The sequence below is a fragment of the Ursus arctos genome, unplaced genomic scaffold (genome assembly GCF_023065955.2).
Source record: "Ursus arctos isolate Adak ecotype North America unplaced genomic scaffold, UrsArc2.0 scaffold_8, whole genome shotgun sequence".
Taxonomy (NCBI): domain Eukaryota; kingdom Metazoa; phylum Chordata; class Mammalia; order Carnivora; family Ursidae; genus Ursus; species Ursus arctos.
Window position 1 is genome coordinate 37,991,440 of NW_026623100.1, and position 25,782 is coordinate 38,017,221.

A 25,782-nucleotide genomic window follows, 5' to 3' on the forward strand; every position below is an offset into this window, starting at 1 on the left:
AATCATACTGTGTATATTGTTTTGAAGCTCTACACTTAATATATTGTAGACAGCTTTTATTTATTTTATTTATTTTAATAAATACAGATATGTAGTCATTTTTAATGGCTTTATGGGTTCCATTATATAAGTACAGTATTTATCTCCTAAGTTCCCTAATGGCAGGTATTTAATTTGTTTTGAATTTTTATCATAATCTGCACTTTGATAAGTAGTCCTGTTACATCTTTATGAATTTTTCTATTTCCTGTAGATGCACTTCTAAACACGGAATTTCTGGGAATTAAAAGTGTTTAATCCACACTGCTAAGTGTCCTCCTTAAAGGTTGAATTAATTATTTGTTCACCAGTAATGAAAAATTATACCTTCGTCAATACCTACCGGTAGCATTCTTGTGAATATTGGCCAATCAGATACGCCAGAAATATGGTGTTTATTCTTGTTCATATTTCTTTAACCACGCCTGCTGAGTTTTTATTGTCTTTTTGTATTTATTGACCATTTATATTTCTTCTTCTGTGAGCTGCCTGTCTTGTCTTTAACCCATGTTTCCTTAGATAGCTAATGCCTTTTTTCCCTAAACGTGTACTTGGGAGATTTTTTAACTCTGTACATGTGAGGGTTTAGGAGTCAATATAAGGGGATAACAGCAGTTGCCTGTTTATCCCTCTCCCCTTCCTTAGATGACACGTCCACTTTCTGTGCCTCTCTCCACTGTGTCTGTGCAGTCTCTCCGCAGTCTCTGCAGTTCCCATTTCCCTCTCACTACTGTATCTTTGCACTCTGTCTGCTCCTCTGTTGTTTCTTTCTGCCCCTCTGCACCCCTGCTTTGGACACAGCTGTCCTCCTCCCAACCCCCATGCTGTCTCTGCTATGTGTCTCTTGTTTGTCTGGTTACTCCCCTCCTCTGCCCTTTCTGTCATGTCCCTGCTGTGTTTGTCTCTGTGGGCATGCACGCTCTCCCTCTCTCCCTCTCTCTTCTCTTTTGCTTTCTCCCTCCTTTCCCCATCTGTTTTTCTAAGTATTTGGTTGTGTGGTGGGGTCCAAGAAGAGGGGTAGTTTACTACTGTCTGACAAAAAAAGAAAGTCAAATTTATCATTTTTTATTTATGGAGTAAAAGCTGAAGATGAATTATGGTTTTGACCTCTCATTATCTTCAATTGCCCCTGTTTCCAGCAGCTGGGCAAATGAAAAACATGAAACTACCAAACAGAGGCCTCCGTGAGAGTAAAGTGAGAGCTTTAGTAATGTTTAGTAAATGTTTACCAGTGATTCTTAGATTTTTATAAAACAAGCTGATTTCGTATCAGTCATTACAATCACACTCTTATATGGAAAAAAACAAGTCAAAAGCAGTATCTTGGAACCCAAAAGATAAGTGTCATTATATGTTAAGAGATAAAAAGCAAGATGTAAACCATAAATGTTATATATACATCTATGTATATGACTGGAACAAATATTAACTAATTATCTTAAAATTATGAGTTTATAATTTTTTTCCTTGGTAAGGTTGTGTCTTTTGATTTTTTTTTACAAGAAGCATGTATTTTCTAATAAGATACCATAAAAGTTGTTTTTGTTTGACATTAATAAAAAAGTGAGGTAATGCAGACTGATCAAACACAGAATGTTAGTTATGAGCTGGAAAGGGGGATTCTCAAGCTTTTCTGCTTTTTAGTTTCTACCTAAAATACCTGTTTGTATCTCCAATCTAATCATAATAAATTCTTCTAGAAGCAGTATGAAAGAATAGGAGTAGTAAAGTATTACACACAGTTTCTATGCCTAGATAAAGTAAAAAAAAAAAATTTTAACTTTGGGTGCTGCGGGTTGAGTTAAATGTACACCTAGGTTCATGGCCTCTCTTTAAAATGTTATCCCCACGTTGCATCCTCATTCCTATTTCTCCATAGGCAACTCATCTTGTTATGTAAGTATCTTTTGGCTTACAAGAGTTCTTACAAAATGTGTGTTCTGTATGTGTGCCTGTGTTTTCAATTTATATAAAGGGTAAATCAGTTTTTTTCTTATTTTCAGTAAGCATTGTATTTTTAACATCTATCTACGTTGCTAGATGTATGTATAGAATCAGGTTTCTGATCGTCACATAATACTCCATTGAGTGCATCTACCAGTTCACCAACGTACTTTCCTCGTAATAGGCACCCAGGTTGCTGTCAGCTCCCATCACCACAAACAGTGGGAGTGCATACCCCTGTCCATACCCCTCATTGGATCTGTGTGAAACTGTCTTTGGCATATATACCCAGAAGTGGAATTCTTGGATCATAAGCTATATAAGTTTCCTACATTCGTACCAAATTGCTTTCCGGTCCATATCCTAACTGCAATGCATAGAAATTCCTAATTTCCACTTTGTGCCAATAATTTCTAGTTTGGCCAGAAGATTAGAAAAAGAAATTTCTATAAGGGTTGGTTGGTTGGTTGGTTGGTTGGTTTGAGAGAGAGAGAGAGCGCGCGCACATGTGTGCACAAGTGGGGGAGGCAGGGTGCAGATGGAGAGGGAGAGAGAATCTTAAGCAGGCTCCATGCCCAGTGCAGAGCCCCATACGGGGCTGACCTGAGATGACCTGAGCCTAAATCAAGAGTCAGACACTTAACCCACTGTGCCACCTAGGTACCACCCCCCTTATTTTTTCATTTTTAGTTAAATGTTACTTTTCTTGAGAATCTATTTACCCTAGCCCCACTGTAATGTCAAAAGGAGGGAAGAGTCTTTTAGAGACTTACAAAATTACTGCTGTGCTTTCAACCAGAATGCATTCATTTTCCATTCATCCAGATGCAGTTATAATATAGAATTGATAAGTACAAGAGTAAGAATCTACTATAATTTTTTCAGATTTTAACATGTAACAGATAAAAGATATGGAAGATTTGCTAGCAATATTAATAAGATTGATTTAAAATATCTACATAAAACTTCATTCCAAAAACACAACATCCACACTTGTTCCAAATGCCCATGGAATATTTACAAAAATTAATCGTACTTAGGCAAAATGTTGACAAATCCCCAAAGTGGAAGATTTATATAACCAAGCTTATATTTTCTAACCACAATGCAATAAAGTTGGAATTTAACAACTATAATTTTTTTTCATTAAGTAGATAAAATTTTTAAAATCTCATTCTAAACTTTTGGGTTATAGAAGGACTAAAAATTGAAAATACACTTTTTTTTTTCATTAAAGACAGTAAAGGCACATATCCAAAACTTGTGGGATATGACTAATCTATATTTAGGGGGAAATATATTGCCTTAAATAAATGGTATATTTGAACAAGTTCAATAAGGTAATAATTTAAATAAGTCTTCCAATCTGAAGGAAGATTAACAAAATAAAAGAAATTTTCTGAGGACCTATTATGCAGACACAATGCCTTTTTAATGTTCTGAGGAGGATTTTTCATAGTTCTCATCTACCAGACTTGCAGAAAAAAATATCCAGTTCTGATTCTTTAAAGGTGAATAACAGTTACCACCTGAGTCCTGCTTCTGTAAGCTTTAATCTATATCAAAGGAATACTGTCCATAAAATCTATATCAAAATTTTGTGTTTTAGACAGTTTGTGATCTTGTCACCCTTTACTGGTTAGTTTTATTATTGAAACTACAATTGACACGTGATCTGCATATATCTAAAAACGCTTCACAAGAACAGACTGTCCTTTGGTGCCATAGACTGTGGTTCTTATTTTGCCACTGTCTTATCAATGTGTATCTCTGGTCCTAAACTTCAGTGGTTATAAATGAACTAGCATAAACCCATTCCTTTGAAAGACAAGGATCTCCCAGCAGGCATCTGACTGGCAGAATGTAACAATAACACATTTTCTATATGAAGAATAGCTATATAGGGTCATGTAAGGAAAGATGGCCTTTCTCCTATATTGGATATATTTTCCTAAGCTCAGTTTCTACCTAAAAAAGTAATTTTTTAATTGAAAAACTTTTGGGAGATGGGGTCTATCTGAAGGTATCTCTGATCAATAAATGTGGAAATTGAGTCTCACCTCGATTTTAATTAAACTAAAAAGTACTAACAAAGCCTGATGTATCTCTGAGATGGTAGGAGTTATTTTCTGTCTTTTCCCATTGTGGAATAAGGCATCAGCAGGTGAGTTTACTCTCATAATAATAGAATTTAAAACAGAAGCAGGCAGCCAGTCAGCCAGCATGTGTCTTCTTCCAAACTTATCTGCAACAGAAAACTTGAAACCGTGATGGCTGATAATGTCAGTTGCTGTGCAGTCACTTAAATCTTTTCATGTAAGCCTCATTGCAGGGGGCTGAGTGAGCTGATTCACACTCAGGCGGTAAAGGGTGATGAGGTCATCTGAGGAGATGCCTGAGACTCTCCCGTGGACTAGGAAGAGTGACTGTTCTGGTTTACCAACAGCATCCATAAATGAACTCAGCAAAACGATGTGCTGTCTCTCGGTGGGTCATCGGCACAGATTGTCAGATACTGTGAGGCCTATGTGCTGTGAGGATTGTTGTGACTCTGTGGCTGTCATCATGGTTTGATGGCATGATTCTGACACTTTGCACTGACCCCTGTCACAGTGTGGGTAGTGCTACATCATACCGACAACATCCAGTGCCCACGTTTTTGTTGGGATTGTTCACGCTTTATTATATGAAAATGACACTGTTGGTCCCCTTCCATTGTTCTTGTATTACTTAACAGGAAACGTAGGACCATAGAACATCAGCTTTGTTCTCCAAATAAGGCTTCATAACCTACATTATTTCAGTTTGCATAATAAACACATTTTTACAGCATTTTTGAGGTTTTTCACGTACCATAAAATTCACCTGTTTAAAGTGTACAGTTTAGTGGGTTTTAGTATTATTCACAGACTTGTGCAATCATCACCCCAATCTAATTTTAAAACATTTTCCACACCTCCTAAAAACATCCTGTACACGTTAGCAAAGTCCCTCCACATTTCTCCCAACCTCCCACCCCTGCCCAGCCCCTGACTGTGGTCACCAACCTGCTTTCTGTTTGTATAAATTTGCTGCTTCTGGACATTTTGTATACATGGAATCCTACAACGTGTGATCTCTTGTGACCGGCTTCTTTCACTTAATAGTTTCAAGGTTCATCACTTTGTAGCAGTGTATTCATTCCTTTTTATTGCCAAATAATACTCCATTACATCGTTCACCCACTCAGCAGTAAGCAGACATTTGGATTTCTTCTACTTTTGGGCTATTAACAAGGCTGCTGGGAACATTCATTACAAGTTTTGTGTGGATGTATGTTCTCATTTCTTTGGTCATATGCCTGGGAGCAGATATATGCTGGAGTATATGGTAACTCTACATTTAACCGTTTGAGGAACTGCCCCGCTGGTACCCAAAGTACTGTCACCATTTTGCATTCCCACCAGCAGTGTGTGAGGGCTCCAGCTTCTGCACATCCTTGAAAACACTTGTCTTTGTCCTTTGGGTCTTCACCATCTTAGAGGTCTATTAAATATATTTTATTGTGAGGGAATTTATTTTTAGAATATTTTCTATTTTTAAATGTTTGACTTTTTATAGGCAGGAATTAATCCAAAAGAGATTTGAGCTAGAAACAAACACACACACACACCAAGGCTCCTTCTTGAATCAGATGTAAACGTGTTTTTCACACCCACTGGTGCATACCGTGACTGGTTGTACCCTTGGGATGTTCAGGAGACTCAGGCTTGGAAGGGGCCATCATTTCTGCTGCATCTGCACCACGAGGCACTTGAGCCTCTGCTTGCAGGGAGCTCCACCACTCCCTCACTGCACATGGGCAGCTCATTCACGTGTCTCAGGCTCCATTATCAAAGGTCTTACCTTCTAGAGATCCAAAATCTGCGATCATTGCACTCCCTGGCTCTGTTCCCAGCTCTGCTTTCAAAATGCACAGGAAATAGGTCCAGTCTTCCTCTTGGGTTCCTGCTTCCTTCCTGGAAGTGTTTCCTCTCAGGTCTTCACTCCGAACCATTTTTCGCAGGGCATGCTTTCCACTCCCCTTTCCTGTAAATTGGCAGCTTTCCTGGGTCTATGAAGTTTGCTGATATCTTGTTTTTAAACCTGTCTCTCTGAACTAAGCGTGTTGTGCTTCGCATGCTGAGAGCATGTTGACAGAGCAGATTTATCACCTTCCTTCCGGTGGCTAGACCAGTTCTTTGGCCTAACATATGTTTGCCTTCTGTTGAGCTCACCAGAGCCACGAAACCTCTATAGCTGCACTCTTTTCCATATGTTTCTGTTTTATTTTCACCTCTTAAACTGGAATTCAATCACATGGTACAAAATTTTAAGTGTATAAAAGAGTATTTGATAAAGAGTGTCCTTCCCACTCCTGTTCCCCAGGCACATAGCTCTCCTTCCCAGAGCTACTCAGTGTTGCTAGTTCTTGCACATCTTCAAAGAGATTTTTAAAACAGCTTTGTTGAAGTATAATTTACATACCATAGAATTCATCCTTTTTTTTTTTTTTTTTCTTTAAGAGAGAGGGAGCAGGGGGTAGGGGCAGAGGGAGACGGAGAGAGAAAATCTTAAGCAGGCTCCAGGCCCAGCACAGAGCCTGACATGGGGATCGATCCCAGGACTCTGACATCATGAGCCAAAATCAAGAGTCGGACGTTTAACCGACTAAGCCACCCAGGCTCCCCTTAAGCCCATTTTTAAATTACATATGTGGAATTCTCAGTGTTTATTTAGATCTTTAGTTTCTCCCACCAATGTTTTGTAGCTTTCAGTGTGCAAGCCTTGCACTTCTGTTGTGAAAGTTATTCCTAAATATTTCATTATTTTGATGCTGTTGTGAATGGAATTGTTTCCCTAATTTTATTTTCAGATTGTTTATTGCTAGAATATAGAAATACAATTGATTTTTTGGGGACACCTGGGTGGCTCAGTTGGTTAAGCGTCTGACTCTCGCTTTCGATTCAGGTCATGATCTCAGGATCCTGCGTCAGGCTCCATGCTCAGTGGGGAGTCTGTTTCTCCCTCTGCCCCTACCCCCTGCTCATACATGCACTCTCTCCTCTCTCTCTCTCTCAAATAAAATCTTAAAAAAAAAAATTGATTTTCTTTTTATCTTCTTGATTTTATATCCACAATCCGGCTAAACTTACTAGTTCTCATACTTCTTTATGGATTCCTTAGTATTTTCTATGGACAAGATCATATCATTTGCAAATAAATACAGTTGTACTTCTTCTTTTCCAATCTGGGTTCTTTTCTTTCACAGGTATTTTATCCATAAAAAAGCAAATACCTGCATATGTTTTCTTTTTCTCACAAACCTGGCAGCTTTGCTTTTTATATTTAACAAATCTATCCTGAAAGTCAGTCCCTTCAGTACCTAACGTGCTTTCTCCTCTTACAGCTGCAAAGAAGGTATGATATATTGCCAGTCTGGCCTATCTTCCTCACCACCCTTCCTATCCTCATACATTTTGGGTTTTTTAGCATCACAGTACTCTCATAGTTTTATGTTAGTTTTTTGCAGTTTATAATCTAAATCATTTGTTCTTTCTAACACTTCTGTACTTTCCAGGGTGCAAGTGCTCCCTTACTGAGCTGGGGACATTGGCACAGAGAGTGTTCTCAAGGAGACAGAGCTAGTAAAGGGAGGGTCTGAGACTGGCTTAAGTCTTCGGACTCCAGACACAGAGCTTTTTTTACTGTGTCAAAGGTGTTGCCATTCCTCCTGCCTAATGTGTGGGGCTTTACAATTACCCTTCTTTGATTTGGCATCATTCCTGTGTATTATTTTGGATCTTGACGGTCATTTAGGCCCTCCCAGATATGCATTGTACAAGAAATCACCTGTTTCCCATATCTCCAAGACATTGATATATAAAATATTAAGAAGGAATAGCCAGAGCAAACCAAGTAACTGGACACGATAGGTACTTAGTAAATACTTGCTGTTGGATCCATGAAATATACTCATTAAAGGCCTCTTTGTGTTAATAATAGTATTTGGATAAAAATGGTTCAACCAGTTATGGTTCTACCAACTTATTTTATCATTTAACCCACATAACTCCCATCTTGCCCTCAAAGATGTCACGAGAAGCGTGTTTTATTGTCATCTTGTCACAAGAAGTCGTTTTATTGACATCTAATTGTACTCGACTACACATTCTTTTGGCTTACCAGTTAGTGACCATATCTACTAGAAAAAACAAGGCTAACCTGGCAGGGCTCATTCTGCCTGCCTGCCTGAGCACTAGCTGAAATGTGCTAATCTTTTCTTTGACCTCCAAATGCTTGCAAATTATTAGGTTGGTGATCCATTCTAGAATTTTACCTGTCATCATTGTTAAATCTACCAGTTTGCAATACTTTTGTCCCCAGTTAAAACATTTAATGTCCCCAGATATCTAACATCGCTCTTCTGTTTCAAGTTTCTAAAAGAAACTGTTTCAATTTCCTAAGGGCCTTGGAATATAGTTTATCTAGTTCAGGGAGCAGACATTCACAGCTTCCTTTCCTAACTTGGCCTTCAGTTCACCTTTACCAAACTTGCTTAAGTAGACAAGTACCTGGCATTTGTAAAAAATATAAATGCCCAGACCCCTCCCCTAGAGACGCCACCTCGTTGTTCTGGGTTAGGACCCATTCCCCCAGGAGATTGTTGTGATGAACAAGTTTAAGAAATACTGTTTTATACTGCATTTTGATCAGCTTGTCTTTCACTAACATTCCACGATCAACTTCAACCCATGAAGTTGCCCTTCTTTGCTCTAGTTGCTCTGAACATAATTATAAAGGCCTTTTGTGTTCTTTAATAATTTTTGCAGTACTCCAGTCATTTGGGATTTCTCATGTGGCCTTTCAGCTCTTTGTATTTACCCGTGTATAAGTATCCAAGTCTGATCCTACTGGAGAGCACCCTCTGCAGCTCCCCGCCCTCTTTAGTCATTCCTAGCCCTCTCTGTCTCTCATCAAAATTTTAGAATTTCATTCTGAAGACCCACCAGCCTAATCTTTGGCTAGCATCTTCAGTTTTTTTTCAAATCCTGTGAACATACCCAGTCTTGATGTCTTCCCTTCTTTTTTTTTTTTTTTTTTAAGTTTTCAGAGTCATTGTTTGTTTGTTTTTTATTATGTTCCGTGAGCCAACATGTCTTCCCTTCTTAAAACAGCTCAGGCCCTTATCCAACCACAGCGGTTTCCCCTCCCTGTTATAAGCGGTGCAGGAGCATGTTCCCATTGTCACAAGCTTTCTGGCAACTTGATCTCAACAACTGGAACAGAAGGAGAACGGGCTCTTGGTGGTTTGTATGTTTTCTTATCCTGTGGGTGCCATTGACTGCAGGTAATAACAGGGTCTCTTTTGTTTTTCCAGGTGGCAGACTATGTGATTTCTTCTGATTCTGTTTCATCTTCTACTAGTAGTTTCTGGAGCTCAAGCTCTACCCTTGGCAACAAGCAAAATGTACAAATGTTAAACAAGAGCGTACAAGCAGGTAAATTACCTGAATTTAAACATTTCCACTGAAATACAAGTAGATCTTTAACATGTTAAGGTACTCAACCTCACAATAAAATAAAACTATACTCAAATACCATTTTTCACCTATCAGACTGGCAGAAATCTAGGTCTGGTAGTATACTTGTGGGCACAAATATAAAGAAGTAAGTACTGTCATACATTCAGGTTGGGAATACAATCCCTAGGACAGGCAGTTTGGCAGTTTTGATCAAAATTACTCTGTCCTGGCACTTTTAATTTTGGAATTTAGCCTATAGATATGTTGTGCATATGTGCAAAATGACAAGTGTACAGAATTAATCATTGAAGTAGTGTTTGTTATAGCTGAAAATTTAAATCGACTTAGATATCCATCAATAGCAAATGCTTAAATAAATTATCATACATTCATACAAGGAAACATAGGGTGAGGAAACTCTCCCTACTAATATGACAAGATCTCTAACATTGATAATTAAAAAGAAAAAGCAAAGTATTTTAAAAATAAAGGAAGATAGTTGCTTGAATGTATGCAGAAAAATTCTCTGGAACCATGGGGTTGCAAACTGAATGAATGGAGAACAGGAGTGTGAAGAAGGCTTTTCATTTATGTTTTTCTATATCTTTTGATTTTATATAACAAAAATAAACGTTGCCCTTGATTTTTTTTTTCCCCCTCAAGTCTTGTCTTTATATCTGTCAACCTCTTCCTTACCTGGGTGACTGCCAGTAGGACTATAAGCATTAACTATCTCACTTGGGATCAGAACTGAAATCCTGGGGCCCCTGGGTGGCTCAGTTGGTTAAGCATCTGCCTTTAGCTCAGGTCATGATCCTAGGGTCCTGGGATCAAGTCCTGCATTGGGATCCCTGCTCAGCTGGGATCCTGCTTCTCTCTCTCCCACTCCCCCTACTTAGGCACACTCTCTCTCTGTCAAATAAATAAAATCTTTTTTAAAAAAGAACTGAGATCCTTTACCCATTGAATCCAGGTCAGTTGTTTTCCCTTCGAATATCTAAATTGACTTAGAAATAAAAACCTTCTTTCTTTTTCTTTCCTTCCTCTTTTTCCCTCTCCTCCTCTCTGTCTATCTCTCTCACACCCCTTCACGCCACCCAGAAGAGGTAGTAGCCTGCGTTTTGGAAGGCTTACAGTTTTCATTTACTGAATTAAATACACATACCAACTAAGTCTCAAGGCTACTCCTAGGATATCTGTGGATCTCTTTCCTCAGGTAACTTGGAGATTGTGAACGGTGTCAAAAAACACACTCGAGATGTTGGGATGACTTTCCCAACTCCAAGTTCTAGCGAGGCTAGAATAGAAGAGGACAGTGATGTGACTTCTTGGTCAGAAGAAAAAATAGAAGAGAAAAGACTTCTTGCTGACTATCTTGGGGACAAAAAGTTAAGGAAGAACAAGCAGAGTTGCTGTGAAGGTCAGTTTCTAACTCTGGTTTTGTAGCTCATGAATTTCAAGTCTCTCACAAAGCTAAGATTCTGTATTTCTAAATGACTTTATGTTGACCCCACCTCCCCGAGCACCACCTTGGCACATTTTCAGAGTATCTGGCACTATGATTACAGTCATGCTGGTAGTTTAGCAAACTCCAGGGCATCCTGGTGACCTCTGACAGCTGAGTCCCCTGAGAGCCTGTATTACACACATGTCTTCGAGGAGAAGAATGAAAAATCTTTTTTCTTTCTTAAAAATATTTCCCATAGGAGTTTCATGGTTTGTTCCTGTGGAAAATGTGAAGTCTGGTCCTAAGGAAAATCTGCCCAAGCATCATGGCCCTGGTATCTGCTGGTTTGCACCAATAACCAACACCAAACCGTGGAGGGAACCGCTGCGGGAACAGAACTGGCAGGGACAGCACATGGACAGCCACGGGCCACTAGCAGGCCCAGGCAGAGACCCACTGAAGCCATTTGTGAGAGCAACCCTACAGGTGCGGTGACACTGAGTTCATTTTAGCCGCATGTTTAAAGGGGTCAAAAGGGGAAATACAAAGAAGTTAAGACTGTGACTTAGCCGTCTAAAGAACAGTCATGTAACCCTCATTCCTAGTACTTCCGCGGTTCGTCTGTTCCCACTCTCTCATTAATCAAAGATTGCCTTACTGTTAATCACTGTAAATTGGGCATTGCCCTCTGTACCTGGGGACAAGGCAAGAGAAGGGAGGATGCTGCTATGCTGCTCACTGGGTTCATGGATGCTTGCACGTGGAGTGCCCCGGAGGTCTGATACTTGCGTCAGCCTTATGTGTGTTCCTCCATTTACGTAACTCCTATTCCTGCTCAGCACAAAGTCCCTTCTTCATATGTACCTTGGGAGCTGAAAGAAATGTCATTTAATAATGTTCTTATTTGAAGGGAAATTTAAAATAGCACAATGGGCCGAGCCTTCGACATTCGGAAGAATTGTAATTGCCACAGTCTTCATTCTGGGCTTATTCCAGAGCATTCTTAGATCCCTCTGATTTTCCTACTGGAGCTCTCCCCCACAGAAAGTTGTTCAATTATTCTTCAACTCTAGATATTCTCTGCACTGCAGAAACAGGCTCTTCAAACCACTGTGGGGCCGGTGCTATTTTCTAAGCCCTTGGAGAACAGACTGCATCATTAATGTGAGGTTCTCCCCCTCAGGAATCCCTTCAGTTTCACAGACCCGACTTCATCTCCCGCTCTGGGGAGCGGATAAAGCGTCTGAAGCTAATAGTCCAGGAGAGGAAGCTGCAGAACATGTTGCAGAGTGAGCGGGAGGCCCTGTTCAACACCGCGAGAGAATGGCAGGGCTACCGGGACCCCGTGCGCCCGCTCCTGAAGAGAGGTACCCTCTGCCTCTTCACATTCCTCTTACGGCTGCAGAGGGCAAGGGCTGCTTCCCACCGGGGAGCACTGCTCAGCACCAGCCCAGTTACAGGGACAGAAAGGGACTGTTTGCTTGTGGGGACTCCGCTCTCCCTGCCCCGTGGGGCTTTCAGCACACTCATGATCCACATAAACCCAAGTTCTCTCGCCCTGTCACTGCAGCTTAGAAACCAGAGTGTGCGGCAAGAATGGTGTTCTTATGAGCCAGCTGTGGGTCTGTGAGCAAGTTCCAGGGTTGCCTACCTCATAGGGTGGTGGTGGTGGTGGTGGTGATGGTGATGATAATATGTAACCCTTACATGTTTTGCCCAGGCACTGTTCTTGTTTAGTGCTTATAACACCTCTCTGAGGTAGATGCTATTAATATCCCTATTTTACAGATGAAAAAACAGAGACAACGAGAGCTTAAGTCCCTTGCCCAAGATTATACACCTGATAAGCTGGGATTTGAACCCTAATGGGTTCTGTTTAGACTCTGTGCTCCTAACAATTCTGCTAGATGTAAGATCTCCACAAAACAATATATGAACGCTATGAAAACTACGAAGTGCAACCTAATGCTTTCATCACAGCCTTACCTATAAACCAGCCAGTGTTTCTGTTCACACGGTCTAGTCTGTGCCACGGCGTGTTGTGCCTTCAGGAGCCTGCTGTCACAGTCCCCATAGTCTAACCCTAGCCTTGGCCTTGGCCATGGCTCACCACCCAGTACTGTCAGCTCGAGGTAGGGGCACCAAGTCTTAGCAGCTCCTTCTCACAGCTCTTGAGCAATGCACCCTTCCCTGTTGAGACACTATCCACTGAAAACCCCTTCTTCTCATGCTTAGGCTTCCTGGATGCGCGAAAGAACAGGCCTATTGGGAAGAAGGAAATGATTCAGAGGTCTAAACGGTAAGGCCAAAAGAATAAGAGTAATTATAAAAGCATAAATAAGGCCATCAAGGGATTAGGAGCTCTGGCTTGCCCCTGGAATAAAGACGTTATGCTCAAGTTAAAACATTACGAGAAAATTATTTGTGAAAGAAGTTTCTCACAGCACTAAAAAAGGAAGGAAAAATACATAGTAGATTGTGGTATGGATGAGGCAGATAAAAAAGATACAAAGAATTCCAACTAATTTGCATGCCTTAGGCTCGTCTTTGTTAGAAACCTAAATATAAATAAAGATATGTAAATATAAGATATGAATATTTTGAAATAAAATGTTTATTTGGGGCATTACCCTTAATCCACACAATCACATTTGTAGGAATTTATGCAATACACTGAGAAATAATGAAATACTAAGACATATTAAGCTTTACAAAGTCAAGTTTGGGGCGCTTGGGTGGCTCAGTCCTTTGAGCGTCTGCCTTTGGCTCGGGTTCTGATCTCAGGATCTGGGATTGAGCCCCCTGTCAGGCTCCCTGCTCAGCAGGGAGTCTGCTTGTCCCTCTGCCTCTGCCCCTACCCCTGCTTGTGCTCTCGCTCTCTCCAGTAAGTAAAATCTTTTTAAAAAAAGCCAAGTTTCAGAAGCCACGTGTACACTGCTACCACGTGCGGTGTTTAAAAAAGTATTTGTGCCTATATAGATGCATATACTTTTATATGCATAGAATATCTCTGGAAGGATACCCAAAAAACTGGTACTAGCGCTTGCCTTTGGGAAGAAGGGCTGAGTGACTAACATACAGAGGTAGGACAAAGACTAATTGTTTGCCTTTTGATACTTGCTGAATTTTGTGCCATTGCATGCATTAGCAGTTAATTAGTTAGCGGTATGCATGTATTGATCATAAGAATCCCATGGATTTAATTGACATATTACATTGTGTAAGTTTAAGATATATAATGTGATGACTTGACGTATGTATATGCAGTACGTTTACCACACTAAGGTGAGTTAACTCATCCTTCACCTCACATAATCACCATTTTGGGGGTGGTGGTAGTGTTCTCACTGCTCTGGTAAGACAGTAAAGGTCTGCTCTCCTAGCAGCTTTCAAGTATACAGTGCAGTACTGTTAACTAGAGTCACCATGCTGGGCCTTAGATCCCCAGAACTTTTTCCTCTTATAACTGGAATTTTGTACCCTTTGACTAACACCTTCTCGTGCCCCCAGCCCCCAGCCCCTGGCATCCACCATTCTAATGTCTATTTCAGTGAGTTTGATGTTTTTAGATTCCACATGTAAGTGAGATCATACAGTTTTGCCTTTCTCTATCTGACTTACCTCACCTCGCATAATATTCTCAAGGTCCATTCATGTTGTTGCAAATGGAAAGATTTTGTTCTTTTTTATGACTGAATAATAATATAATAATATATTTTCTTTATCCATTCATCTGTTGATGGACACTTGGGTTGCTTATGGTAGTTCTGTTTGTAATTGTTTGAGGAACCTCCACTGTTTCGCATAGTGGCTGAACCAATTTCCATTCCCCCCAGCCATGCACAAGGGTTCCCTTTTCTCTACATCCTTACAGACACTTGTTATCTCTTGCCGTTTTAATAATAACCATACTAACAGGTGTGAGGTGATACCGCATGTGGTTTTCATCAACAGTGACTTTTTAAAACATAGGTGTGTTCCTCTTTGGTCTCGTTCCTGACCTCCACTGTAGTATTTTCAGTTAGTGATCATCTCCACCATGTCCAAAACAAACCTCCCCATTCCCCACTCCCACACTTGCTTGGGCCACCCACTCATCCAGCTGGGGAGCAATCACTTCTAGCCATGTTACCCCCCACTACACATGGGGCCAGCTACCAGATCCTGGACACCCGGCTTCTTGATTGCTCTGGGACCTGCTCTCACTGCCTTGGTGCAGGCTGGCCTCCACTCTCAGAGGACGCTGTTCTTCCTGGTTCTGCTCTTTATTTTTTCTCATTTATTTTCCACAGAACCTCTACGTCATTTTCAGTGATATTTTTTTCAAATTATAGAAAACTTTGGAAAATATAAGAAAATGAGAAGACAATAAATGTCACTGGTCATCCTTCCATCTAAACTGAACTGACACTAGTCGTGTTTCTAGCAGGAGTGGGGGTTTTGCAGGGACCTGTATTCACAAACACTTATTTTTTTCTCAAATTGTTGATCATACTATATATACAGGTTTGTAGCCTGCTTTTTTTTTGCTCAGCATATATCTTGTGAACATTTTCCCATATCATTAAAAATTCTTAAATTCTTCGAAATATCTTTTTTGTATGCTTTGTAATAATTCCATTATATTCCATAATCTGTTTAACTCTTCTTTTGTTGGAAATTTCGATCATTTCCAATTAGAGTATATTTATCAAATCCATGTTTGATCATGTTCCTCCCTACTTAAAATCAGTGGCACCCAGTCCTTGATAGGACAGAGCCCAAGGTTTTCATATGGCTACAAAACCCTCCACAGCCCACCTCACCTTCACCTCATCTGCTTCCCACATGCTCTCCTGCATGCCTCTCATTGAGGCCTTGATTCTTACCAGTACTCCCTTCTCCTCCCATCCCCTCTCTGCTTCTGTCTTTAAGACCCACCTTTCATTTCTTGGAACTCTGTGTAACATTTTGTACGTAGGGCCATTATTGTACATGCTGTTATCTTACATTGAAACTGTGCATTTTTGCATATAGAGTAAAAAGCTATTATCTCCACCATTTATCCTACTCCTTTCTCAGAAGTAACCACTATAAGCAGGATTTCTTAATGTTTTTGTTCGTCTGTCTGCCCTCCCAGATCATGAGCACCCCAGGCCAGGGTTCTTTGTGTCCAACTGTCTAACGGGAAGCAGGCCCGCGGCAAAGGCCCGGGGCCTGTGTTTGAGGGCTGAATGCCCTGAGAGCAGCAGACCTTAGGGACGTGGGGAGAAGAGATCATGTCCCTCTGTGGTTGGGTAACCTCACTGCTTTTTGTTTTCCTGCTGGCACCATTCCTAAGGATTTATGAGCAGCTTCCAGAAGTTCAGAGAAAGAGAGAAGAGGAGAAGAGGAGATTGGAATATAAGTCGTACCGGCTGCGAGCTCAGCTGTTCAAGAAGGTCAGTCAGTTCTTGAGCAGCGTCCTTCAGGATTATCAGGGAAGGAGAAATTGCGGGAAACACACATGACCTGTCTGAATTAACCATATCTGCGAAGGTAACTTACGCTTGTAATGCATTGTGCCACTGCTGAAATTTGGACGATAAAGGCATCCGTGACTCTAAAAATCTAAAAGGTGAATCTAGAAAAGACACCTTCCAGGCATATATTTGGAACAGAACCAAATTCCGTACTTAGGAGTCATGGTGGAAATGTCCAAATCTATCGGAATTGTTGGATTTTCCTTCTGGAGTCCCATACGGTAGTTTTGTGTCCCTGATAGGTAAGTCAGATACCTCCAGAGCTTGTAAAATAAACTGGAAAACGTCCGAGTGTAGCATAAGAATTGGCAGCTTAGGGACTCAGAACCTCGAAGCCACCACCATTTCCTGCCCGTAGCCCAGTGGAACCAGTGGTGCCGTAAGTCCCAGACCCTCCGAGGCGAGGGAACTTGCTACCAGTATATTCCTTGAGAAGCTAGGCAGGCTACCATGCCTGAAGGTCCATATCCTTCACTGTTCTCATTTCCTTCCGAACCCCTTCACTTCACCACCAGAGGACTCTGAAAGTCAGAGTCCAAAAGACGAGTTTATACCAGACCGCTGTGGGATTGGAGAACTGCTTCTGGAGCACAGCCAGAGCTGGGCTGGGCCGGGCCCTTCAAGGAGGGGGTCCCCAGGCACCACATAGCCTGTCCAGTGGGTCAGCGTCACAGGCCAGGCCTCTCATTGTGCTTGTATGTTTGAACTGATGGATGGATGGGCCTATCCAGATCATAAATGATCTGTATCCATACAGAAATTATAGATACTGGCTATGTAGATCATCTTTCCTAAACACTTCAGGAAGAATTTTTTGCATAATTACCATAGTTTCTGTAGCTGGGGAAGATAAACAAGATTTGGGTAGAACCCCACTGGTCTCTTCAACGACATGTCTGGGGTGAGGAGTGGCTGTCTTCCTCTGATGGCAAGAGTATATAACTTTTTTCCTGTCTTTCTTTTCTTCCACAGAAAGTGACCAATCAGCTCTTGGGGAGAAAAGTTCCCTGGAACTGATGTAAGATTATTTTCCTCACAGTCTTGGAATTATATTTTATCAACCTGAAGAAACACAATCCTTACTTTTATGAGTCTGGTTTAATAAAACTTAACTCTTTGTCTATGTTTCATTTAGAGGTAGTAAACCTTCTAAGGAGTCTAAGGCAGAGTGATGATTAGGATTATTAATGGTTTGGGAGCAATACTTTCTCCACAGTGGCCTTGCCCACAGGAATGTTTGTCACAGTGATATCATTTCTGAACTCCAGCCACGAGTGAGTCCTTTTTTGTATGCGTTTTTATACTTTTAGAAAATAAATAACTTCTGATTGATTCATAGTAAAGCAAGCAGCAGAGGGTCATTTCTTTACCGTCTGGAGATGTCTCTCCTGAGATGTATGGGGAGCCTCAGTCTAAAGGCGTCAGTCAAGGGAAATGGGCTGTGGGAATGAAATGTGGTCTTTCTTTACAAACACGGCAGGACATGACAATAGCTCTGCCATGGGCTTTGTGGAGATGGTGTCTGGTTAGAGTAACTGTTGGGCATGCCCAGACACCACACTCCCAGCGGACCAGGGACCTTGGGCCCAGAGCCCCCGCTTAGCCTCACTCCAGGTTCCCACGGGCCTTTAGCCTTTGGTGGATTTTCCTCCAGCCAACCTCTCTTCAGGATTGAAGCCTCAGAGCATTTATCATCACACATGGAACCAACGTTTATAACCCGGATAACCACTTCTGAAAAGCATGAGTTAGTAAACGTAATAATGTATGTAAAGCATTTAATTAACCCTGTAGCCTGGAATGACAGCTAAAGCCCAGAGTTGAGGGGGGAAGGTGCTAATCGGCCTCATTCAAAATTCAGGGAAGCCCCAGCAAGGCAGTAAGGGACCAGCTGCCTCCCCAGAAGGCTTCCACAGAGGCCAAGTTAAAGAGCAGACCCTGCCACCAAGCACAGCTCAGAGGACGCCACCAAGGCTCCCTTCCTAATTCAGAAGGAGGCTATGAGGAAGGCTCAGAGAAAAGAACCGTCAGTGTGTGAAGTTTACCCCTAGTTCTTCCCTTTTATGCTAGACAGGATAATTAAGCACTCTGGGCCAGTTTACCTATGAAATAAAAGGGTTAATAACCTCTAAACCCCCTTTCAGCCCTCAAACGCTATGACTGTTTTATGTCTTGTTGGAAGTTATTATTCAGAATACAAACAGGAAGTGATAGTTGTCTGGAAACCTGGGTCTGCACGGAAACCAGGGCAGGATGGAGCCTGCTGAGGAATGATGAGTGTGATTCTCTTCAGGCCCTGGGCTGTGTCCTCGAGGCACCTTCCCAGGGCATTTAGGTTCAAGGCTTGGGAAGCCGCAGAGGGCAGCTGGCCACCAGCTCCCCGCCCCCAGCCCCGGAACACACCTGCTTGGGAAAGCTACTACTGATGCCCTGGGGAGAAGCTGTTAGCCTCTCCAGTAGGTTCTACAGACTTGCTTTCACATTTAAATGGTAGTTCCCAGGCCATGGGCCCTGCGGCCCTGCATGGGCAGGGTGCAAAATCAAAGCCCTGCGTGGGGGAGACGTGCTGAGAGTTCTCCCAACTGCAGTTTTCCTTGGCTGGGCGCTGCCTGCACATCCCAAGCATTGGCCTCATAGGCAATCCTAGTGCCTCTCCCAGAATCTGTTTTTCCCCCACGGAGCTCAGAGGGGCGCCCCCACTCCGCCCACCTCAGTCCAGGCTGAGCACCTGGCAGAAGCCACAGAGTCAGTACCTCATGCCGCCACACCTATGGCTGTGCTCCACTCTCCTACCTTCCATCAGCCCCCACACCAGGACCTTGCTCTGAAAGAGCTTTTGTCCCACACTGGGCAGGATGTTGGGTCTCTTGTTTTGTTTTTTCTTACACGGGTACAAGAAGGGCAGGCCCAGGCTGAACCATTGCCCCTAGCTCCAACCTGTCATGGGGGTTCATTCTTGAATTGCTTCTTCCTAGATCTAGTTCACATCTAACCTGAGAACCCACTTGCCCTCCTTTCTCCCGGAGGTGAGGCTCCAGCCTCCCCAACCACTTCTCTTCTCTGAGGGCACCTTCTGTTGCTGCCCTCCTCCAGCAGAGGCCTGCAGTGACCATCAGCACATGCAGTGTGAGCTGAGGGAGTGTGAAGAAGGCAGCGTGTCTCACCCATAAATCACAATGCATTCTGTGTCTCAAATGATGGTTCTGGCCAGTCATTAGAGAGGCCAAGCTGAACTGTAAACCTGGTCTTCACCTTTAGCTGTTGGGGAGCTTGGGTCCTTTTAACGTACGGTGTTAGTTTTATTTTTACTGGCTGTGAATCCTTGCTTATATCCCTTTCCCAATTTCTCACTAAATACTCATGAATCTTGGTGGGGAGGTGGTGCAGAGTGTGTCTGAATACGATCAAAAGTGAAAACCAACATTATTGGCCTCTAGGGGGCACTCTTGGCCCTTCTCCGCAAGTCTTGCCCCTTGACAACTCCCCATGATGAAGTTCTTGAGGTAAGAAAACTTGACTACCACCCCCAAGGCTGGGTCATCTTCCAAATATGACTGGGCTACATGTTAAGGGTATTACAGTTACCGGTACATAAGTGTGGGCTTTTCATTTTCTTGGTCCGTAACCCTAGCCCTATCTGCTCCTCTTGTATCTTTCAGAGAGCTAGAGTCAGCCAGAAAATATTCAGGAACCCAAGCCAACTCCTCCTTAGACATTGGGATAAATTACCCCTTTCTTCTTCCCTGTGTGTGGGGTGGGTTTCTCACTCTGTCACTGGGCTTGTTTCTTTTGATGGTTTGATGCTGGCACCTTAATTCCAGGTAGTCTTATTATTGCTTTGCATAGGGTTTGGGTCCCGCATGTCTCCAGGAGGAGATTCACACATTCCTAGGATCCCTGGCCTGTTCTCATCACAGTGTTCACCCAGCCTCACCCATTGCTCCCTACACAAGACAGCTTAACAGTAGAATCTAAGTCCAGAACTTCAACTAGCCCTGGGCAGATGGGGCTGGACTAAGAAATGCTCTCTCTAGCTTCATGTAAAGAGACAGGGACCAGTTGAGAAAAGGTGGGAAAGTGTTCATATAGTTCCCATTGTCCATCTCTAACTTAGAGGCTGAGAGCTTTGGCCAGGGAGGAAACTGGTGAGCAGGAGATACCTAGGAGACACATAGCTGGCGCTGTCTTCTGACAGGCGGGCCCTAGCCCCAGACCCCAGAAAATAATGAGGAGTAGCAAACAGTTGGCATAGGGTTTGTTTGTTTCCTGAATCATCCATTAAATACATAGCTCTATGAAGGCAATAGTCAGCACTGCCTGATGATATGTGGGGTTTTTTGTTGTTTGCTTGTTTAAGATCTTTTTTTTTTTTCAAGTAATCCCTACACCCAATGTGGGGCTCAAACTTACGACCCCGAGATCAAGAGTTGCATGCTCTACTGACTGAGCCAGCCAGGCACCCCTGCCTGATCCCTTTGTTTTGCCAGGCCTAACAAAATGTGTAGCATGTGTTTGACTCAATAAGGTTTATTGAATGGCACACAGAGGGTCATCAGTCCAGACTGGAGGCCAGAGGCTCTGGGAAAGACTTCAGGGAGATCTAATTGATAGGTTACCTGACGCACCTTAATGTCGTGGGGATCTGTTTACACATCTGATAAGAGTTTGGAGCTGGGTAAGTGACAACTATATAGAAAACTAACAACCCAAAAAAGATCATTCCAAGGAAAACAAAAATGTAAATAAAAGGAGAAGTAATCATAGTTTTACTATGTAGCTTAGCTTAAACACAGAATATTGATGTTCCCTGACCAGTGGTCTAATCTCTTTGGGAAGCTGGGGAGTGGGAAGGATGCACATGCATGGCGTAGACATGGCCTCAACTCCCAAGGAGTCATCCGCAGACAAGCTTAAAACTGAGCATTAGAGAAGAAGCCACACAAGTCCCTGAAAGATGTGGAAGTGAGTGAGACCTGAAACCATAAAGATCCTAGAAGAGCACAGGCAATAGTTTCTCTGATGTCAGCCATAGCAGCATTTTTCTAGATATGTCTCCTGAGGCAAAGGAAACAAAAGCAAAAGTAAACTATTGGAACTTCCTCAAAATTAAAAGCTTCTGCACAACGAAGGAAAAAAGGAAACAAAAAGATAACCTACAGACGGGAGAAGATACTTGAAAATGACATATCCCATAAGGGGTTAGTATCCAAAATAGAGAAAGAACTTTTACAACTCAATACCCAACAAAAGCCCACAAATAATCCAATTAAAAATGGGCAGAAGACATGAACAGGCATTTCTCCAAAGACATCCAGGTGGCCAACAGATGCATGAAAAGATGCTCAACATCACTCATCAGGGAAATGCACATCAAAACTCAATGAGATATCACCTCACACCTGTCAGAATGGCTAAAATCGAAAATGAAAGAAACAAGTATTGGTGAGGATGTGGAGAAAAAGGAACCCTCTTGCACTGTTGGTGGGAATGCAAACTGGTGCAGCCATTCTGGAAAACAGTATGGAGTTTCCTCAAAAAATTAAAAATGGAATTACTATTAGAATTACCATAAGATCCAGTAATTCCATTACTAGGTATTTACCCAGAGAATATGAAGACACTTATTCAAAAAGGTCTATGCACCTCTATGTTTATTGCAGCATTATTTACAGTAGCCAAGATATGGAAGCAGCCCAAGTGTCCTTCGATAGATGAATGGATAAAGAAAAGGTGGTACACACGCATGTGCGTACACACACACACATACACACATAATGGAATATGGTAAAAAGATGAAATCTTGTCATTTGCAACAACATGGATGGATCTAAAGGGTAAGCTGAGTAAGTCAGAAAAAGACAAATACCGCATGATTTCACTCATATGTGGAATTTAAGAAAACAAGCAAACAGAAAAAAGAAACAAACCAAGAACCAGTCTCTTAACTAAGAGAACAAACTGATGGTTACCAGAGGGGAGGTGGGTTGGGGGATGGTTAAGAAGGTGATGGAGATTAACGCTGGCTTTTACTGTGATGAGCGCTGGGTGAGGCATGGAAGTGTTGAATCACTATATTAAACACCTGAAACTAAACATGTTAATTATACTGGAATTTTTTAAAAATGTTTTAAAGACATGGAAGTGAGGTGCACAGGGATGTGTAGAGCTGCTCTAACACATCACAAATCTATAGAACTCTAACTCTAAAATAGATGGGTACAGACATAATTTTGAGAGAAAAAAACTAAAGACTTAAATGTGAAGAGCAAAACAAAAAATTTAGAAGTAAATATAGGAAAGTATCTCTAAGAACTTAAGGAAAAATGTCTTAAGGAATGAAGTGTAGGGCTCCTGGGCTCAGTCCGTTAAGCAGCTGCCTTCAGCTCAGGTCATGATCTCAGCGTCTTTGGATGCCCCACATTGGGCTTCCTGCTCAGCAGGGAGCCTGCTTCTGTCTCTGCCTCTGCCTGCGGCTCTGCCTACTTGTGCTCTCTATCTCTCTGTCAAATAAATAAATAAAATCTTTAAAAAAAACAAAAAAGAGGAACGATGTGCAAACCATAAAGAAAAAGACTGATAAATTCAATTAATTAAATGTAAAAATTCTGTATTAAAAGACACCATAGGGGCGCCTGGGTGGCGCAGTCGTTAAGCATCTGCCTTTGGCTCAGGGCGTAATCCCGGCGTTCTGGGATCAAGCCCCACAACAGGCTTCTCTGCTAGGAGCCTGCTTCTTCCTCTCGCACTCCCCCTGCTTGTGTTCCCTCTCTCTCTGGCTGTCTCTCTCTGTTAAATAAATAAAATCTTAAAAAAAAAAAAAAAAGACACCATAGGGGCGCCTGGATGTCTCGATTAAGCGTCCAGCTCTTCATTTTGGCTCAGGTCATGATCGCAGGCTTGTTAGATCAAGCCCTGTGTTGGTGTGGAGGCTGCTTAAGATTCTCCCTCTCCCTCTGCCGTTCCCCACCCCATAAATGAATGAATAAAAATAACAAAGACAGTGAAAATACAGGGCACAAAACAGAAGTTAATTGTAGCACATGTAACAAAGATCCAAAATATATCAAGAACTCCTGTGAGTCTTTTTTTAAAAGATAACCTGTAGAAAGATGGACTAAATAAAAACATGAGCAGGCAGTTTCACAGGAGAACAAACACAACTGGCCTGTACAAATATGATAAATTGCCTAACTTTATTATTAATTGAAAATGCACATTAGCAGAATACTCCATGCTGACCTCTTGGGTGTGCATGCATGTCCCAAATCCGGTCCTCGAAAACACTTGCACATCCTCTGTCCCAGCAAATTCTGGGAGTGCAGGCCAACCCCAGGGTCTACGCCAGGCTAGTCCCTGCACTCACCCTCTGGATTTCTCTGGTATGAGTCAGTCCTCTGATGCTCTCTACCTACAGGGAATGCATATCAACCTGTCCAAGGGGTGAAGGCCTGCCTAGATCTGGAATCCCATTCACCTACATTGTAATTCCTTTCTAAAATCGCCCTTGCCCCATGGTAAAACAAATGATCATGAAGTAACCCAGTCTGGTGTATTTTTCTGTAGAGCCTGGAAGAAAAGACAGAGGGGAAAGAGTCTGGTCCATACCTCATCCTCCTGGACCTCGGAAGTCAAAGATGGCAGCCTATGGACTCAACTCGAGTGTAGAACTCTGGGTCGTGGGAGCACCTGGCTGGCTCAGTTGGTAAAGCATTTGACTCTTGATCTCAGGGTTGTGAGTTTGAGCTCCACACTGGGGGTAGAGATTACTAAATAAATACATAAACTTAGAATTCTGGGTCATGTCCACAGTAGGGCTGCCAGATTTAGCAAATTAAAACACAGGACTCCTAGGAAATTTAATTTTAAATGAACAAATGATTTAGTGTAAGGCCTGTGCTATATGTGAAACACTAAAAAATTACCCACCGTTCTTGTGAAATTCAGATTTACTGGGGTGTGTCCTATTTTTTGTCTGGCAACTGGAGCCCACAGAGGTTAGGGGCAGCCTAAGCTGATGCCAGGAAAATGGGAAAGGGGAGAGAGGAGACCAAGAGAGTTCCCACTTACATCAGCAAGTCTCATCAGGGCAACACAAGGGTGTTAAATGCCCAGGAAGAATTTTGAATCTGTGTCTCAAGTCATCCAGAGAGACTTTGGAAAGCCAGACTTGAAGAGGATAGATCTACTGATGGGTACCAAGGAGACAACTTGATAGAGAAGTGGCAGGCAGGACAAGGCCAGCCTTCCATATGGGGTGACCCCATTAGCACAACAAAGCAAAAGTCGCTATTATAAAAACAATTTTTAATTAAATTCAGGATGCAAAGCAAACTGATAAAAATCCAAAAAGATAAAAGTTTAAAAACAGTAATTGAGAGTTAAGGGGAAAAAGAATTAAATAAACACAAAAGGCCAACAACCGTGTGGTCCATTTATAAGAGGTACCTAGAACAGGCAAATCGTAGAGACAGAAAGTAGCATAGTGGTTACCAGGGGCTGGAGGAGGGGAACAGAGAGCTAGTGTTTGCTGGGTCCAGAGTCTGTCTGGAATAGTGAGCGTAGGTGGTAGCGATGCTTACACAGCAAAGTGAACGTACCTAATACTACTGAATCGTACAATTAAAAATGGTTAAAATGCCAAGTTCTATGTTAGGTATATTTTTCACAATAAAAAAATAAATGAAACATAATGAAAGGAATTATAACTTATAAGAAATAAAAATCACAAACATCAAGATATTTTTAAAAGGTACAGCTTGGAATTGAAAAGCCTAAATTAAAGCATTTAAAACGTCAACAGAAAAATTTTAAAGGCATGTTTTTTTTTAAAGAAATGAAATAATTTTTAAAATATGTGATGAAGCCAGGAGTTTATAAATTAAGGCAGTATACATATAACAAACTTTTTAGAAGGGGGAAAATAAAAATGGTCAGAAAGCCTAAGAGCAGATAAATTAACCTAAAACAATTCAATAGACAAACTATACTGTCAACAGTGAGGACAAAATACACTTTAAATCATTTGAAAGGGAAACAAGGTAGCAGTTTGAAAGTATGTGACGAGAAAGAAAATGAAGGGCATGCAGTACAGGGGAGCAGCTGGAGAGACGGGGTGACCTCCCAGATAGCAATCTGTGCAGTGGGCAGCACTGAGCCCCCAGTGGCTGTGTCCTGTTCACCCTCCTCCCGTCTGCCCCTTACCAGGCTGGCGTGGGCCATAGTTCAGCTTCCCTTGCCCACTCTGGAGTCCCTCCTATCCAATCGGAGCTCAAGCTCAAGGATTCCCCAGGTTATCCAACATCATCAA

At 42.0% G+C, this 25,782-nt stretch overlaps 1 protein-coding gene across 13 annotated transcripts in view; it reads left to right on the plus strand.

Moving 5' to 3' along the window:
• ALMS1 (ALMS1 centrosome and basal body associated protein) overlaps positions 1 to 17,818 on the plus strand; it is a 208,891-nt gene extending 191,073 nt beyond the window's left edge. For 7 of the 13 annotated variants that reach the window (XM_044392239.3, XM_044392227.3, XM_057308926.1 and 4 more), the window contains 6 exons: positions 9,383 to 9,503; positions 10,744 to 10,947; positions 11,234 to 11,460; positions 12,158 to 12,341; positions 13,210 to 13,273; positions 16,295 to 17,818. In XM_044392239.3, coding sequence (XP_044248174.3) covers positions 9,383 to 9,503; positions 10,744 to 10,947; positions 11,234 to 11,460; positions 12,158 to 12,341; positions 13,210 to 13,273; positions 16,295 to 16,463 — 969 coding nt within the window. In that variant the 3' untranslated portion in view covers positions 16,464 to 17,818. The remainder of the gene's footprint in view (positions 1 to 9,382; positions 9,504 to 10,743; positions 10,948 to 11,233; positions 11,461 to 12,157; positions 12,342 to 13,209; positions 13,274 to 16,294) is intronic. The other 6 variants (XM_026482898.4, XM_057308927.1, XM_026482950.4 and 3 more) reach the window with 4 other exon arrangements.
• The last annotated feature ends 7,964 nt before the right edge of the window (positions 17,819 to 25,782 follow it).